We start from the raw sequence: 15,749 nt of genomic DNA, 5'->3' as shown, positions 1-15,749 counted from the left end.
AGGTCGTCTGCCTTCATGTTCAGTCGTCATGTTACAGATACTAACTGAACTGAACCTTCAGCAGGTTTTGGACGTTTATGAGACAAATTTAAATCACAAACTTTCATCACTTTAATCCTGCAGGTTTGAAACTGTTTTCTATTATTAGAAAGATTCTTTGTGTATTTCAGGTAAAGTGTGATGCTCATATGTAAATAACATCTTGTTTTGTTTCCTGTCCAACTGGCCAGCTTTGAGATGAAACCAGTCATTTTTAACCAGGACATGTCCTTTAATGCACATATTAAACAAATATGTAGGACTGCTTTCTTCCATTTGAGCAACATCTCTAAAATTAGAAATATCCTGTCTCAGAGTGATGCTGAAAAACAAGTTCATGCATTTATTACTTCTAGGCTCAAAATCGTTTTCTGTGCCTGTCATGAACAGCTGTGTGGCAGGCAGAGGCAAGACCCAAATGCAGGACTTGGAAACAAAGGGGTCGGCTAAAAGAGGCAGCGTTATTAATGTTAGAAGATACTCAGAAAGAAACATAAAAATACAAGAAAAACAAAGAAAGAAAATTAGAGAATATAAACAGGAAACTACGAAGGAAACATAGAACTCACAGAAGAACACAGCAAAACAGGCACGAGGGAGACTGAGGACCTAAACACAGGGATGGGATTACAAACACAATGAGACAGAACACAGAGAAAACAGACAAACGCAGGTACGTGAGTGGGGAGACTGAAAGAATAACAAAACACAGAGAAGAGGCTGGCACAGACTGGACACGAAGGAAATAAACATGAACAACAAGAAATAGAGAATAAGAAATATAAATAATGACGACTCTGACAAATAAGGGAACCTGAGCTCAAGAGACACCAATATAGAACCAGAACAAAGGTCATTGAAACAAGAGAACAAATAAACACATAGTCCATAACAAACACAAAAACTAGGTCAAAGACTGAGGACCATCACAGGACACTCTGTGTCAAACATGAGTGTTCATAAGTTCAGAGTATTGATCAGTTTGAAATGATGGAAGCAGCTCCTGAAAGTGACGACTCTTCACCTCGCAGTAGACCTTTGTCAGAGTTCAAGCTGCACAGACTCAAACCAGCAGCAGGTCGATTTCTTTAGTTCCCCGTCAATCCTGGTTCCTCAGGAGGAACTTGCTCCCACAATGACATCACTGTGTGAATGAATGGGAGTGAATGAAGAAAGGAGGAAGCTGATGACTGCCTGTAAATGTTCCCATGGTGACTGACAGAGTGAGACTGTCCACAGGAAGTCTGCAGGTCTGTCCTCAGCTTCCTGTTTACACTTCTTCTGTGGTGTCTGTGGTTCCTTTAGCTTCTGTAAAAATGGGACAGTTGAGTGTGCAGTCATGGTGCAGGTCACGAGAAGGGTGAGGCATTTATTGTCCTACCAACTTTAAAACCTAATTAAAATGTATATGTATGTAACAAATATACGAAACTTTAAACCTAATTTTTAAACTGAAGCTTAAAGAGAAAAAAGTTAATGATGGATTGCATTTATATAACACTTTTCTAGGCACCCAAAGTACAGTTCCACAGTCACTCTCACACACTGGTGGAGGCAGCTACAGTTGTAGCCACAGCTGCCCGGGGACAGACTGACAGAAGCAAGGCTGCCATATCGCACCATCGGCCCCTCTGGCCATCACCAGTAGGCGGTAGGGGAAGTGTCTTGCCATAGGACACAACCACCAGGACAGAGAGAGAGCAGGAGGGATCAAACCGGCGACCTTCCAGTTATAGAGGAGCTTCCCAATCCACTGAACCACAGTCGCCCCGATAGTTCAGCATGTAATAACACTGGGACATGAGTCATATAGGTGCAGCCTCCCTACCTGTGTCCTCAGGGGTCTGAGTGATGATGTCAGCATTGGTCATGTGTGTTTTTGGGATGACATCATCAAGACAAGAACATGCCAATGAGTGACTGAATATCTGGGATTTATTTACAACTCACTGAACTTGGATTTCCCATCAACCCTGTTTGCCTGCTGAACTGAATTCAAATATATATTGTTTTCATTTAATAATAATCCTGCAGAGAAATCTTAATTCTTATGAAGACGTTGTGAGGGGCTTCATGAATCTCTCTCTGAAAAAGAACTCATTTTGTTTCACTTTAAACACTAGTCACACAAAGAGATGAAGACAAGAAACAAAGTTAAGAACATCTTTTGCTGTGTGGTAACTTTACATCTTCCTTTGTTCAGTCCTGTATCTCAGCACCGGTATCTGCTGACATGCACTCTCTCTACTCTCAGACACTGTTTATCTCTACAGAGTCCACAACATTCAAATAGCTGCTAGACTGATCTTAAACACATAAAACACTTCATGGTTTATGTGTTTTACCTTTGATCATTTCCCACTGATCTCAACAAAGAAGCTCCGTCACAGAGAGCTTCTCTCAGCAGTTAACCACACCAGCAGCACCTGTTTTGATGTGGGTGAATGAACGCTCGACTCCGGGAAATATGAACTACTGACTCAGGTGACTTCACTATTTATGTGCTTTTACATCTGATTACTGCTACTACTGTGTATAACCCTCAGATTTACATGGCAATAAAAGAAATAATGTGGTCACTGAACTAGCTTCTCCTGCTAGTCCCAAAAACGTGACTCAAAGTGAGAGCTGACTGGGCTTTTTCAGCTGTAGCCTAAACTGTGGAAGCATCACCCTGCCCTTGTTAGTTCAGCCCACTTGCTGCCTGTCTTTAAATAATGTCTTAAAATGTGTTTTTGCTCCTCAGATTAGAGTCAGAACGCGAGCAGTACATTCTCACCTTGTACTGGTTGTTATTTTCCTAATTTTGCTGGTTTGCTGGTTTGTACAGTATTTTTATTAAACTGTCCAACGTGTGCTTCTCCGATTTATTTTTGAAAAGATACATCTGGATTAAAAACAAACCAAATCCGCTCAGATTATTTTTAATCTTCAGTTCAGGCCGACTGCTCCTGTTACACTGTGTCATACACACAAACCTGAATTGACTCCCATCAAACACCGATCATATCTGTTTAAGCTGCAGGATTTCCTGTCTCAGTGCCACGTCTCTCTCTGCTGACTGCCTCATGTTATAAACACTGAACTGACCAACGAAACCACAGTACAGCTTTAATTATGAAACCAGTGACAGGTTTTACTGAGGAAACAGGAACCTGAAGAGTGAACTGCACCTGCATTCAGGTCCCACTTTCAAAACACTAGTTTGATAAGTGTGAGAAGAAGATTCTCATTGTTTCACTGACCACATTTTACAAGCCCAATGAAAACTACTTTTGGGTTTATCTCTCATTGATGTCCCTCGCTAGAACACAGGTGAATGTGTACCTGCAGTGTTTGTCCTCAGACTGGAGTAAAGTACTTCAGGTTCGCTGGCTGGAGTCTTATTGGTCCAGGCTCTACTGGTGACCTCAGCATAGGTGACATCATTTACTGGAGCTGACTGGTATCTCCCTGCAAAGATGAAGTGATCTGAAAGAATACTAGTATTTGTGTCTGTGGAGTTTTAGCCTGAATCTACTTTCTAAGTGTTCTAAAAATAGAAACGCTGATGGAGGCTGTCTTGATGTGTCCAACATGATGACTTTGGATGAAAATTTGAGACAGACGCCATACCTGTGCGTTTCTTCCACAGAAGATGAAGTACAAACAGAACCAGAACCAACAGCACCAGGGAACCTATAGCAGCTACAATTGGGAATATGAGGGAGGAGGGGGGAGAGGGAGAAGGGGGAGGAGAAAGAAGGGTAGAAGAAGAGGAGATATGAGTGTTTGTGAGTGACGTTATGGTTGTTGTTGCTTCTTTTGTTGTTGTAAACAAGGCTGTGGTTGAAGGACCTGCAGGAGAGATGAGGAAGCTGGTTCAGTCAGTTTATCATCAGCTCAGCAGATTGGCTTTAAACAGGAAGTGATGTCAGTGATCTGACCTCTGACCCTCAGAAAGCTCTGAGGAGATGATCCAAACTCATCAGTAGAACACCAGTAGAGACCTTCATCAGACTGCTGCACGTTAATGGTGATGAGTTTCTCTGATTTAGGTCCAACAGGACGTCCATTAAAGTAGAAATAAGCTGCAGCTGTGCCACCAGTTTTCTTCTTACAGCGTAGAGTGACATGACTTCCTGTCCTCACAGGAAGTGCAGGGATCTCCAGGATCACATGTTTATCTGAAGAAAAGACCCACAGAGTGATGTAGAGGTGGTATAACAGTGTGCTGTTAGTCTGATGATGAAATGAATGACTTCATTACCTGATACAGTGATGTTGACTTCTTCACTCTTCTCTCCAGCTTCACCTTCACACCAGTAAACTCCACTGATTGGCTCGAACTCATCAAACAAACAGGATGAACCATTGAACCTCCCGAAGCCCCGCCCACCTGCTCCACATGACTCAGTCCCACTTCCTGTGTCCCTCTTCACCGTCCATCCATCAGAGCCCAGCTGACCGTCACATGTCAGAGACACTGAGGCTGCTGTGAAGAACTGCTGAAGGTTTGGACTGACGCTCAGAGAGACTGGAGGACAGACGGACAGTTTCTATCAGTGTTTACACTCAGTGTTTGTCCTGGACCATGGTGCACTTCATCTACTCACCTGCACAAGCAGTCAGTGCAGACAGCAGCAGCACACACACACCTGCAACAGGAGGTCAGAGGTCACTGAAAGTCAGAGGTCAATGAAGGTCATAGGATATTAAAGGTGAGAGGTCACTGAAAGAGAGTGGAAATTATGACCAGAAGGCAGTAATAGGCCTGGGAGAGCATCTTCTATGTTACCATGTTCACCCTTCACCCTGCTGTGATGGCACTTGTTTAGCCATTTGTCACATAGACTCTGGATGTTATATTTCAAAGCTGCACACTGGTTATCTGTGTAGGTCACAGTTAGGTAGTGATGGCCCGCTTGAAGCTGACGCTCCGGAGCGTGTGTCGAAAAAAACAACACACTGGTTCAGAAGCACTGTGTCGAGGCTTGCTTCGTTTGGCAAAAGTCACGTGACCAGTGACGTCCGAAGCTTCATTACGCACGTAACTGCTTCGGTACCTGATTCAAACAGATATAAGGAAGTGAATCATCCACGGGATTCGTGGAGTGTGTTGATGGTGACAGATAGCGACGAGGTGATCATTCCACTGACAGATATGGAGCCAGCGAGGAAGAGAGGACGTTCTGGCGTGTGGGAATATTTTGAGTTGATTTTGCTCAATTCATTTTATCTGCTGAAGTGAAAAACCTGAAATGTCCAAAATCATGTTTTCATAATGTAAATATCATTACAGCATATGACTTTAGGAACACTTCCATGTGAATTAAAGCTGATGAAGACTACAAAAATGTATTTGACACTATACGTACATTACACAGTTTAGAAAATCATTTTGTTTATTGTTTTTAGGTGATAGTCTGCAGGACCCAGGAATACCTGCATATCTACCAGCTTGCAGTGTAGTTCCTGCACTCCACAGCCTCTTCTGTTCCATGCAAGTGGATTTTCTCCAAGGCAGGAGAAACTATTTCTAAGAAAAGAAACAGACTCAGCCAGCGCACAGTAACACTAATCCTCTTTTTAAATGTAAATAACAAAAGGGCTACCTGACATAGAGCATGTTTTTACTTTGCAAGTTCTTGATTAGGGGTGGGTTTTGATTATCGCTTTTCTGATTACAATCCATGCTAAATTGAATAAAGTGATATTGATTCATTACAATCCTGTGTCGATTTGTAAATTAACGTTATTATGCCTGAAACGCCAGCATCTCAGGTTAAACCTCACAACATGTCGTCAAACACCATGCAGCTAAAACAGTAACTGGGAGCAGGTTTACGGATTCTGCATACAAACGTGAACACAGAGCGCGGACCCGACGCGTCAGAGTCAGATTTTGATGTGTCGTCGGGTCCGCGCTGTGTTTGCCTCTTTTTTTCCCGCTGGCTTCTGCAGCTGCAGGTTTCATAACTCTCTGTTTACATCTCTAATTAAGTCTGACATGTGTCAGCTTTCTTTTAATAGATACGAAATTATGGATATATACTGTTAAATGACCAGAATTGTAATATTTCTGACTGAGGCAAAACTTTCCAGATTCCAATCAAATTGAATCGGATCCTGTATCGAATCAAAATGATTCTACAAATCAGTGACGATGCAGCCGTACTCAGCTCCCTAAGCATTTTCCCTTTCCAGTTCACAATCAGTCTCACCCCTATGTCAAAAATATGTATAGGACAATTGGCCTCATCTAATATTTTGTATGAACCTGTCCAGCTGTCCAGTGATTAAATGACAAGTAGATGGAGGCAGGACTCCACAGCAGGGGCATACTCCATAATGTGCTGTGCATTCTCATATGTATATTATATATATTGCTCACTTATTGTATTTACCAACATCAAGGAGTTATGAGCAAAGAAAGGCCACACCATAGTGCATGTTTAAATAGGGAAAGTTTATTGATCAAAATGTATTACGCAAATACGCATTACATTTTTTTCAGCCCCCCAATCGAGAAAACAAAACCAATTACATGTTCAAAGCAACGGAACGGTGGCCCAATATCAGAGAGAACTCCACTCTTGAGTGAGCAGTGATGATTGAGCAGTCCGTTTTATTTTGCAGATTCAAGCTGCTCTTCAAAATTTTCACCACCAGATGTCACCGGAGAGGACTGTGTTGAAAAGCTTCGAGTAATGAACCGTTTTTCAATACAAGCTTCAGTGCTTCGGAAAGCTTCATTTGGCCATCACTACAGTTAGGTGTTGTGAGAAAGTGGGTGACACCGAGTTGGTGGGGAGGTCCTGGTGGTGAAGTCTTCTGTTCTCCTTTGTCAAGGGTGTAGACAACAGCTGTTGAAACACCTTCTCTTTTAACGTCTATTCAACTAAATGCTGTGCTATTTATCTTTAGTGACTGTGTACCTGCCCCCCCCCCTCCCTCCCTCTCTTGTGCTCATAAGAATAAAAATGAATAAAAAGTTGTTGATTACTTCTACTCATGTGACAAAGTGCAGGAAGACCACGCCCGGGTGCATATTTTTGGTAATAGCCCGTCACCAGTAGTAACCATCTATTACCTATGACGAGCCACCTGGGAAGGCGAGACAAACTTTGTATGTAATAGTATCTTCAACCTCTTGTATACTCTGAGTGGAAAACAGTTAAAACATAAACATGTTTAATCAATACCTTTCATAACTTGAAATGCAAATAGAAATGATACATTTTTAAAAATGATGCAAACAACAAAGTAAAATGTTGCTATTTACCCCAAAATGCAGCCAAGGCCTCAGATTTTTTGCACAATCATTTCAAACTATTTACAGAACAATCAGGTGTGTTGCATCAAATAAGAAGGCACACAAAGTATTCATGCAACTCCCAAAAAATAGGTCCTGTCCACTATAAAACAGAGGAGAACACCACAAGGTCTGACAGCAGGAGCACCTGTGACATTCACTAGTATAACTCACAAAAACCCAATAACTGCATAACACACTAACTACAGCCTCCAAACACACTAAACGTCACTAATCTCTCACATGTGAAAACTCGCTCTCTCTCTTTCTTTCGCTCTCTCTCATTGGTGTCACTCCTAAAACTTCTCCCTCTTCCTAAACAACCAAACGCCTCATGTTGCCATATCATTTTTTGATTGGTGGACATGGTACACTTCAACATGAATAAGGAAGGGAAGTGGTGTTTTTTCTTTTTCACTCGCAAGCGGAGAGCGTTTGCTAGCGCTGTCCTTAGAAAACGCAGTTGCTGAGGCGGCTGAGGTCATTTGGAGTCCAGGGAGCGCTTTGAAGACCTTCTGTGACTCTTTGGTGGCATCTGTCATTTTTTACAGTGTTGTATGTTGGTACCTCAGGTCCCACATCTCCAGATTCACTAACAGCTTCTTCCACCCGGGCCATTCGGACATTTAACAAACACCATGTCCCCTCTGTTCTAACTCTGCTGTGATCCCAACAACCTACATGTAAAGGTCGCCCAAACTAATAAAATTGTCAGGGATTATAGTGGAGAGAGAAAACAGGCGGCTCCCACCCTCTATCTGAACATCAGTTTTGAGTGGCTATACAGTATATCTGCAGAGATACGGGCAGTACAGGTGCAGCAGTTAGGTATTAAGAAATAAAAAAGAAAAGAAAAACATAAAATGAATTCATATTCAATTTCCACATTTACTAAAAGCAAACAATGTAATGATATTAAAGTAACTCCCTGATGGATGACATGAGCAATGAATAGCTTCACTGATTTTATTAGGTTCTATTTGAGTCTCAATCTGCTGCTGTTTGAAGCTCATCACCAGAAAAACAACAAAACATACAAACTCTGAGGGAAATGACCAAAACAGTCTCCAGTCTTTTGTTAGACTCTGTGTTTATAGTGGAAAATTTGCTCTTATTAAAGGAAGTGAAGGCTACATAATAGGCAGATAAGACAAACGTGTGGTGAGTGCAACTAGCAGCTGTGGTTTCCTCAATGAACGTCGATGTTCGAAGAAACGAGGTTACTACACCGGGGGAGCCCATCCTTGGGGTGGGCCCATTTTTGTTTTAGCGTGTTTTGGAGTTTAAAAGCCACAGAGATGCGGTGCTTAGGAAAAATGCATTTCAGCTGTGCTGATGCTCCTGACACGTATAAGACTGGGGAAACCTGCATTCAGCTGGACCTGAAAAACACTATGTCCAGATAAACACAATCAACTTTTGGAGAAAAATAAAAGATTCTTCATCAGACTAACAACTAAAAACATGACACTTACCTTAACAGTATGGGCTACATCAAATATATTCAAGACCGACAACAACACTTCTCACTGCTGCTAATTTTAACAAAACTAAACAAAAAGTAGAAAAAGGCAATTCACCAAGTCTTGAAAAGTAAAACTGAAAAATAGAAACACAGAATAAAGCATCCATCCAGATCTTTACCACCAACAACATAAAATCTACCTTAATTAAATGGCCAAATTCTCCAATAAATTAGCAATAATAAAGTAAGAAAAAATAAGACATTCAATTTATGGACGCTCAAATTAACAGAGCGACATTAAACGCACCTCATTGCCTGCCGTAGCGTTCTTCGCAGCTGCACTTCACCTCAAAGGTCGGTTAATACATCGGATTGAACTTAACCAAAGTCCAATTAAAGGAAAATAAATGTTTCTAACAAATACAATGAAGAAGATTAAAATAATTCACTGTCAGTTACTGTCGCTGTGAGTTTGACGAGGTCAGCTGCTTCATTTGGTTCTGCCTAAAGTTCTCTCAGTGATCCAGTGTTTATATGATAAGATACGTGTTTAATGCAGAAAGTTGGAATTACAAGTTGGTAAGAAGCTTTTTAACAAAGGTTTGATTTAAGCTTTAAGTTCAAAGGTGAAAGAAATTTCACGTTTGATGAAGGAAGATCAAGGCTAACAAGGACATGGGTCAAAGGTCAAAATAAGGTAAGGTGAGAAAATATAATAGATATATATAATCAATCAATAAGGTGAAAATATCAGATAAAAGGGTTTTTTTGGTTATAAGGAATAAAGAGGTCAAAGGTCAAAACAAGAGACACTGGTAGAGACCTCAAATCATTGTTACTGAAGAAGGAGGAGTTCTTTAACAGTACGACATTGATAGAGTTTGTTTGTGTGTTTGAGAGTTCAGACTGAAAGGGAGCGCACAATCGTGTGTGTGTCTGCAGCTGTTGTGTTGTTGCTGCATCGTTGCCTCAGGGGGAAAGTTGTGTGTGTGTTATGCAGACTAGCAGAGACTGCAGCTGTCAGCAGCCACACACACTTTCTATTCTTCAAATCAAATCACAGTGAAACATGTTCACTGACAGCTCAGCTTCAGCATCGTCTTCATGCTGTGACTGCAGCCGTTCAACTCTGTTTGTCTTTAGCCCAAATCATCACAACATGCAAATATAATCATCAAAATGATGTGACTGGAAGGATGCAGCAGTCTGTGCTCCACCTTTCTCCTCCACACCTGCAGGTGGAGAACATGGATGCATGAATCTCTACAGAGTTCTTTGAATATTATCCGTCTCATCAGTTTTCAGTGAACAAAACTCCTCACAGAGCCAAAATAAGCAGTTTGTATCCAACATAACTCAGCTGGACTCTGATGCTCCGTATAACAGCCACACATGAGTCTGGATTCACTCAAAGCATTGAACAAACTTTATTGGAAATGAAGCTTTTGGACATTTGTTCTCTGATATTTGCTCTTCAGCTCGAGTCTCCATCAGTGGGAACATTTCCTGATTCAACTTTTCTTCTGTTCAAATCAAACTCCATGAGAATCAAAGTGTGAATCAGAGTCCTGATGATCAGATTCTATAGAAACATGGAGACTGTAGAGGATTTACACTCAATATGTTCATTTGTTCCCTTCAAGAAAAATCAATCATTCATCCAATTAAATCAGTCGTTGATCAGTTTGATTGACAGGACAGATGATCAGAGGTGCAGAGTTTTTACCTCCATCATTGTTACAGGGGCTGAAGAATGGGTGGAGTTTGTGAGTGAAGGAGCAGCCAGTAAAGGAGTAGATCAGAGCTGCAGCACCTACATCATAAAAGGAGACCAGACCCTCCTCATAATCCACAAACACCCCCACCTTCTCAGGACCAGGATGGAGACAGAGGGGGACTGGAGGACCAGCATTAGCTTCGTACTTATTTCCATTTACCAGCCCTACAGTCCAGAAACCATCCTGAGGTCTCAGTGTAATTATTCCCTTCCTGTTGATCGACTCTGTGGCCACTCCTAAATCCCACTCAGTCTTTCCTTTAACCTGAACCTCAAAGTAAAATCTGCCTGAAGAGAAACTCTGCTCTCCTAAAACATTAACACACTGAGAAAATCTCTCTGGGTTGTCTGGAAGATTATTCCTCACATCACCACAGTACACTTGTTTTCCATCATCAGACAGGATGAGATTAGGATTTGCTGTATCAGGATCCAGAGTCACATCCACCTCATGCTGCTGCACCCTCTGCAGCTCAGCCTCTAACAGCTTCTTCTTCATGGGTTTCCAGACTGTCTCCTCCAGCTGAGCCACAGCTCTCCCCACAGTCCCCTCATATGATGGTGGATGAACTCTGACCTCTGTCCAGTCCTTGCTGGGTGGAGCAGCTTTCAGGGAGGAGAAGCTTTGGAGGAGGTGGAGGTGGTCTTCAGAGCGTGAGAGCTGCTCCACCTCAGAGCTTCTCTCCATCAGCTCAGAGATTTCCTGTTCCAGATCTTTGATGAGACCTTCAGCCTGTTTCTCTGTAGCTTCCTGTTTGTCTTCGATCTCCTTCATGAGCTCCTTCAGGCGTCTCTCAACAGACTCCATCAGAGCCGTGAGGACCTGAACACCTTCTGCTTTCTGTCTGTCTGCAGCATCTTTACTCATCTTCACAGACTCTGTGATCTCCTGAATCTTCAGTCGTCTCTTCTGGATCATCTGCTGAATCTCAGCCTCTGTCTTCTCCAGCTCTGCCTTCTTTCCTTCATATTCTTCTCTCAGAGGAACAAACTCGTGGTTCTTGTGGTCTAAAACAGGGCAGAGCACGCAGACACATGTCTGGTCGGTCTTACAGAACAGCTCCAGGAGTTTATCGTGCTTCGTGCACATCCTGCCTTCCAGGTTCTCCACAGCATCAACCAGCTGATGTCTTTTCAGACGCTTCACTGTCAGATGAGGCTCCAGGTGAGTCTGACAGTAGGAGGTCTGACACACCAGGCAGGACTTCAGGGCCTTCAGTCTGGTTCCAGTGCAGACGTCACAGGGAACTTCTCCTGGTTTGGCAGCTTGTTGCTCTGAGCTGCTGCTGCTGGCTTTCTGCTGAGCTTCACGTCTGAACTGAGCAACCATCTCAGAGATGAAGGTGTTGACCCTCAGCTGAGGTCGAGTGTAGAAAGTCTCTTTACACATGGGACACTGACAGATGACATTCATGTCCCAGTGCTGACTGATGCAGGTTTTGCAGAAGTTGTGTCCACATGATGTAGTGACTGGATCAGTGAACACATCCAGACAGATGGAGCACAGAAACTGATCTTCAGATCGCAGATTGCTGGCAGCAGACATGTCTGCACTCTGAGGGAGAAAGAAGAGAAACATTTGATTCAAAGTTCACTTTAAATTTCATTTTACAAAGAGAGAAACAAGCGTCAGTAGTCTGAGGAGCTTGGAGAGAAAAGCGTCTGAACTTCTTTAAGTTTCTACTCATCACAGAAGCTTCTTCACCTCATCCTCAACACGGACCAAGGAATGAATACTGCACTTTTGGAAGATCTCCCTCCCCTGCAGCCTCTTATCGTCAAAGGGACGGAGGTGGAGAGGGCAAACAGCCACAGATTCCTGGGACTGCAGGTTACATCAGACCTGAGCTGGACTCTCAACACTACAGCAACTGTGAAAAAAGCCCAGCAAAGGCTTTATTTCATTCGGCTGCTCAGGAAAGCTGGCATGAACCACCACCCTCTCACCCAGGCCTGCAGAGGACTGATAGACAGCATCCTCACCGCAGGCATCACTGTCTGGTATGGAAACACTACACAGACAGAGAGGAAGGCTCTGCAGAGTCAGAAAGTCTGCAGAGAGGATTATGGGAACAACACTTGCATCCATGGACCTGCACATACAAAGCTGCACATACAATCTCAGACACAACAGAGCGGACAGCAGCATCACACACAGAACACGATTCTTCAACAGCTTCTTCCCCACAACTGTCAGACTGACGGCAAACAAAAACACACTGAACACTTAAAATAACACAGCACTACTTAACCTCACTTTGAATGTATCATCGGTTCACTGACCATCGGGCAATACACTCACAACAGACTTGTGAAACAGATCTGTGGAACAAATGTGCAACACTGTGAGTGCGATAAGAGGTAGAGAACTACACACTCTCTGTACATTTTCTTCTTTTTCTTTGTATATAGAAAATAGTACGACTACCCTACTCCGGACTTCATTTCTATCCTTCTGCTTTTTCTGTCTTTATATTGTTAAAGTGTGATTTGACTTGGAAAGCTCTGCACAAGTATTCCACTGTGCATGGACTGTTGGTCCTGTGTGCAAATGTCAAAATAAAAATCTTGAACCTTCAGTTGTCAGAGTAACTGGTGGAGACCCAGCAACACACTCAGACACAAACTGGTTCATCTGAAACACAAACTGAACAACGTCGTGTCTGCTGTACAGTGCAGCGTCCAGATGAACAGGATCAACAGGATGAACATCTTTTTAACAGTCGTTACAAAGATGTGAAGTTGTTTGGCTGACACAGACAAACAGTATCCCACATTCTTGATTTTTAGCTCACAAACACGTCTTATAAGGACTTATTGATCCTGAAATGTTGGAGGTTTTAGCTCTTTAAACAGTAAAGTTACAGGAGGATACAGATAATTATCAGGAAAATGTCCTCGGTTTGTTAAAATGATCCCGTCCGATAACACACGAGAACAATAAATGTATCATTTTCTGTTGTAACCCACAAACTGAACGGTCACACTCATCTTTCATGTTGTCACTAAAACATCACTCCTTCCACGTCTAGTTGGTCGTGATGGAGGCGGAGTGCGTTGGGTCCGCTTTCCCTGCCCAGCCGATGTTCCTGACGCAGGGAAACAGATCCTGTTGGGGATCCCTACCTTGGCACAACACCTGCCATGGTCTTTGCACACTCACCACAGTAAATGCATCATGTTGTGAGCTTTACAGTATCATAGTCAGAGAAACTGGTCAGGCCGCTCTCTTCCAAATGTCTACACTTCACCCTTTTACTGTCAGTGGGCTCAGAGTCCATCTAATGTGGCTCATTATCTGATGCCGTCTGCAGACCAGTGTTAGACACTGAGAGGTTGATGGCTCCGTGTCAGAGCACCGGCCTTAACGAAAAAGTTATCAATCGTTCTTTTCATCTTTTCTCATTACCCACAGCTACATCCACTCCTATCACGCTGCTCACCTCTGCTGCGACGATTCAAACAGCCGGAAAGTAAATAATTTGGAGACGGTGCGTTTGTGTCACAGTGAACAGTGAAAACAGAGACTTTCTAAAACAATGATGCATGTTAGTCATGTGATGCAGGCATGTGACCAATTAAACAAAGATAGTGGAGAGCATTATACAGCTGCAGTTTTGACAGTCCTATTAAAGATGAATATCAGTCTGCACATGCTCCACAGAGCTTTTCTTCAAATTCTTTATTTCTCTCTCGCTTTTGCAACTTTGTACTTTTGTGTTACTCGCAGCAACAACTCCACCTCATTGTTAGTCCATTTTAAAACTCGGTGCTTTTCCTCCACCTCTGCTGCGACGTTTCAAACAGCCGGAAAGTGAATAAGCAGCAGACAGAAATGAGACCGGTCGAATCATCTTGCGTTTCACGCATGCGCAGGACTGGAACGTAAGCGTTTTCAGCCGTCTTAATGTGGACGCACAACTCTGTGAAAACGACTGAAAACACTAGTGTGGACGCAGAGCGCTGTTTTCAAATCTATCCGGGCGAGTGTGGACGTAGCCTAAGTGGCACCATGGAGAAATGAGGTGGTGCTCTAGACCCTGATGAAGTGAACAGAGTGAAGATTTGTGTAGAAGCAGGAAGTGTGATCAGCTGCACTCACCACTGTTGCTGAGAGGAACCTGATGGACTCCAGTGAATCTTCTTTTAGAGACAAACAGGACTCGACTGCAGCTCTGCTGCTGCTCTCTCACACTTTCACTTCTGCAAAATGACGTTGGGCTTCTTGTTTTTCAGCTGTTGCTCCGCCTCTTCTTGCCTCTCCCTTTACAGGAATCAGCCGGTCTGTACTCAGTGACTGTGTGCAGCGGGTGGGAGGAGTGAGGAGTGGTGTGTGGGTTCACACAGTAATGACGGCCTCAGGTGATCAGGAGAAACTCACCTGGATTTCCTTTTTCCACAGCAGACTGAGAGCTTCAGGTGGACCCTGAAGGAGGTCTCAGACACAGGTGGTAAAAGTACACACAGTGTGTACTGAAGTAGAAGTACTACTGTTAAAAATACTCCAAGTACTGTTTCAACTTCTTTACTCAAGTAAAAGTAAAAAGTACTGGCTGTGAAATGAGAGTAAAAAGAGCTGATTGAAGAACATTTCTAACACGTGTTTATACAAAGCTAACTGAACCATGTGCTGCATCAACGTGATAATAAAATAATATTATTCACTTTGTTTCTGTCTAAATTTGAATTCTAATAAATATTTTAGCTTGAAATAAGTGAAAAAATCTGCCAATGGAACAAGTTAAAACTCTCTATTTTTTCTCTGGTTTCAAGATTCACTGTCTTGAAAAAAGTTCATATCCGGTGGCAGACGCCCTCAGACATCGGTGCGTTGGTGGTTCTTTGTGTCTGGGGATGGGCGTCCAGGTACACACCGGCTCACTCCTTGGTGGGTGCTTATCGGGCCTGGAGCCTGGGGCTCGCTCGGGCCACTTCGGGGGTGGGGTGCCCTCGGCCTCTCGGCCTGGGGCTCGGTCACTCAGACGCAGCTGGCTGCCGGCAGAGCTCACGGGCGCATCACTGCAACCCCCCCCTGGCTTCTGCTCCGCGGCTGCTGGGTGACCCCTCATCTGGGACTCTCCTCAGCTCTTACTGGGACAGTGGCGCGGCTGCCCCTCTGTTGGTCTTCCTTGGTCTCTTGTGTTCTGGGGGCCACTGGATGTCTGGAGTTTTGA

General features: G+C 43.3%; 2 protein-coding genes and 1 long non-coding RNA gene across 3 annotated transcripts; all 3 read right to left on the bottom strand.

The window, feature by feature from the left end:
• Window positions 1-729: 729 nt before the first annotated feature.
• On the bottom strand, window positions 730-3,921 carry LOC146712672 (uncharacterized). Its single transcript, XR_014919060.1, has 3 exons — window positions 3,655-3,921; window positions 3,367-3,492; window positions 730-1,347 (listed from the first exon to the last, which is right to left on the bottom strand). It is a non-coding gene; the product is annotated as an uncharacterized LOC146712672 (long non-coding RNA).
• LOC146712671 (uncharacterized) lies at window positions 3,922-4,860 on the bottom strand. Its single transcript, XM_085436889.1, has 4 exons — window positions 4,833-4,860; window positions 4,635-4,676; window positions 4,289-4,555; window positions 3,922-4,205 (listed from the first exon to the last, which is right to left on the bottom strand). The coding sequence occupies exons 1-4, from the start codon at window positions 4,858-4,860 to the stop codon at window positions 3,922-3,924; spliced, it is 621 nt and encodes a 206-aa protein (XP_085293015.1).
• A 5,341-nt stretch (window positions 4,861-10,201) lies between these two features.
• LOC146712670 (E3 ubiquitin-protein ligase TRIM21-like) lies at window positions 10,202-12,121 on the bottom strand. The gene has a single exon (XM_085452143.1). The coding sequence runs from the start codon at window positions 12,119-12,121 to the stop codon at window positions 10,463-10,465; it is 1,659 nt and encodes a 552-aa protein (XP_085308269.1). The 3' UTR covers window positions 10,202-10,462.
• Between the last annotated feature and the right edge of the window lie 3,628 nt (window positions 12,122-15,749).

Source organism: Copadichromis virginalis, linkage group LG3 (assembly GCF_057382275.1).
Source record: "Copadichromis virginalis isolate Kocher_CV1m ecotype Utaka linkage group LG3, C_Virginalis_male_GT1.1, whole genome shotgun sequence".
Classification (NCBI taxonomy): domain Eukaryota; kingdom Metazoa; phylum Chordata; class Actinopteri; order Cichliformes; family Cichlidae; genus Copadichromis; species Copadichromis virginalis.
This window is presented reverse-complemented; position numbering and strand designations above follow the sequence as displayed.

Coding starts and splice junctions, on each gene's coding strand:
- LOC146712671 (XM_085436889.1), bottom strand. CDS start 4,860: ATGGCTAAACAAGTGCCATCACAGCAGG. Junction 4,677..4,832: donor ACAAGTGCCATCACAGCAGG/GTGAAGGGTGAA, acceptor CTCCTGTTGCAG/GTGTGTGTGTGCTGCTGCTG. Junction 4,556..4,634: donor TGCACTGACTGCTTGTGCAG/GTGAGTAGATGA, acceptor TCTGTCCTCCAG/TCTCTCTGAGCGTCAGTCCA.
- LOC146712670 (XM_085452143.1), bottom strand. CDS start 12,121: ATGTCTGCTGCCAGCAATCTGCGATCTGAAGATCAGTTTCTGTGCTCC.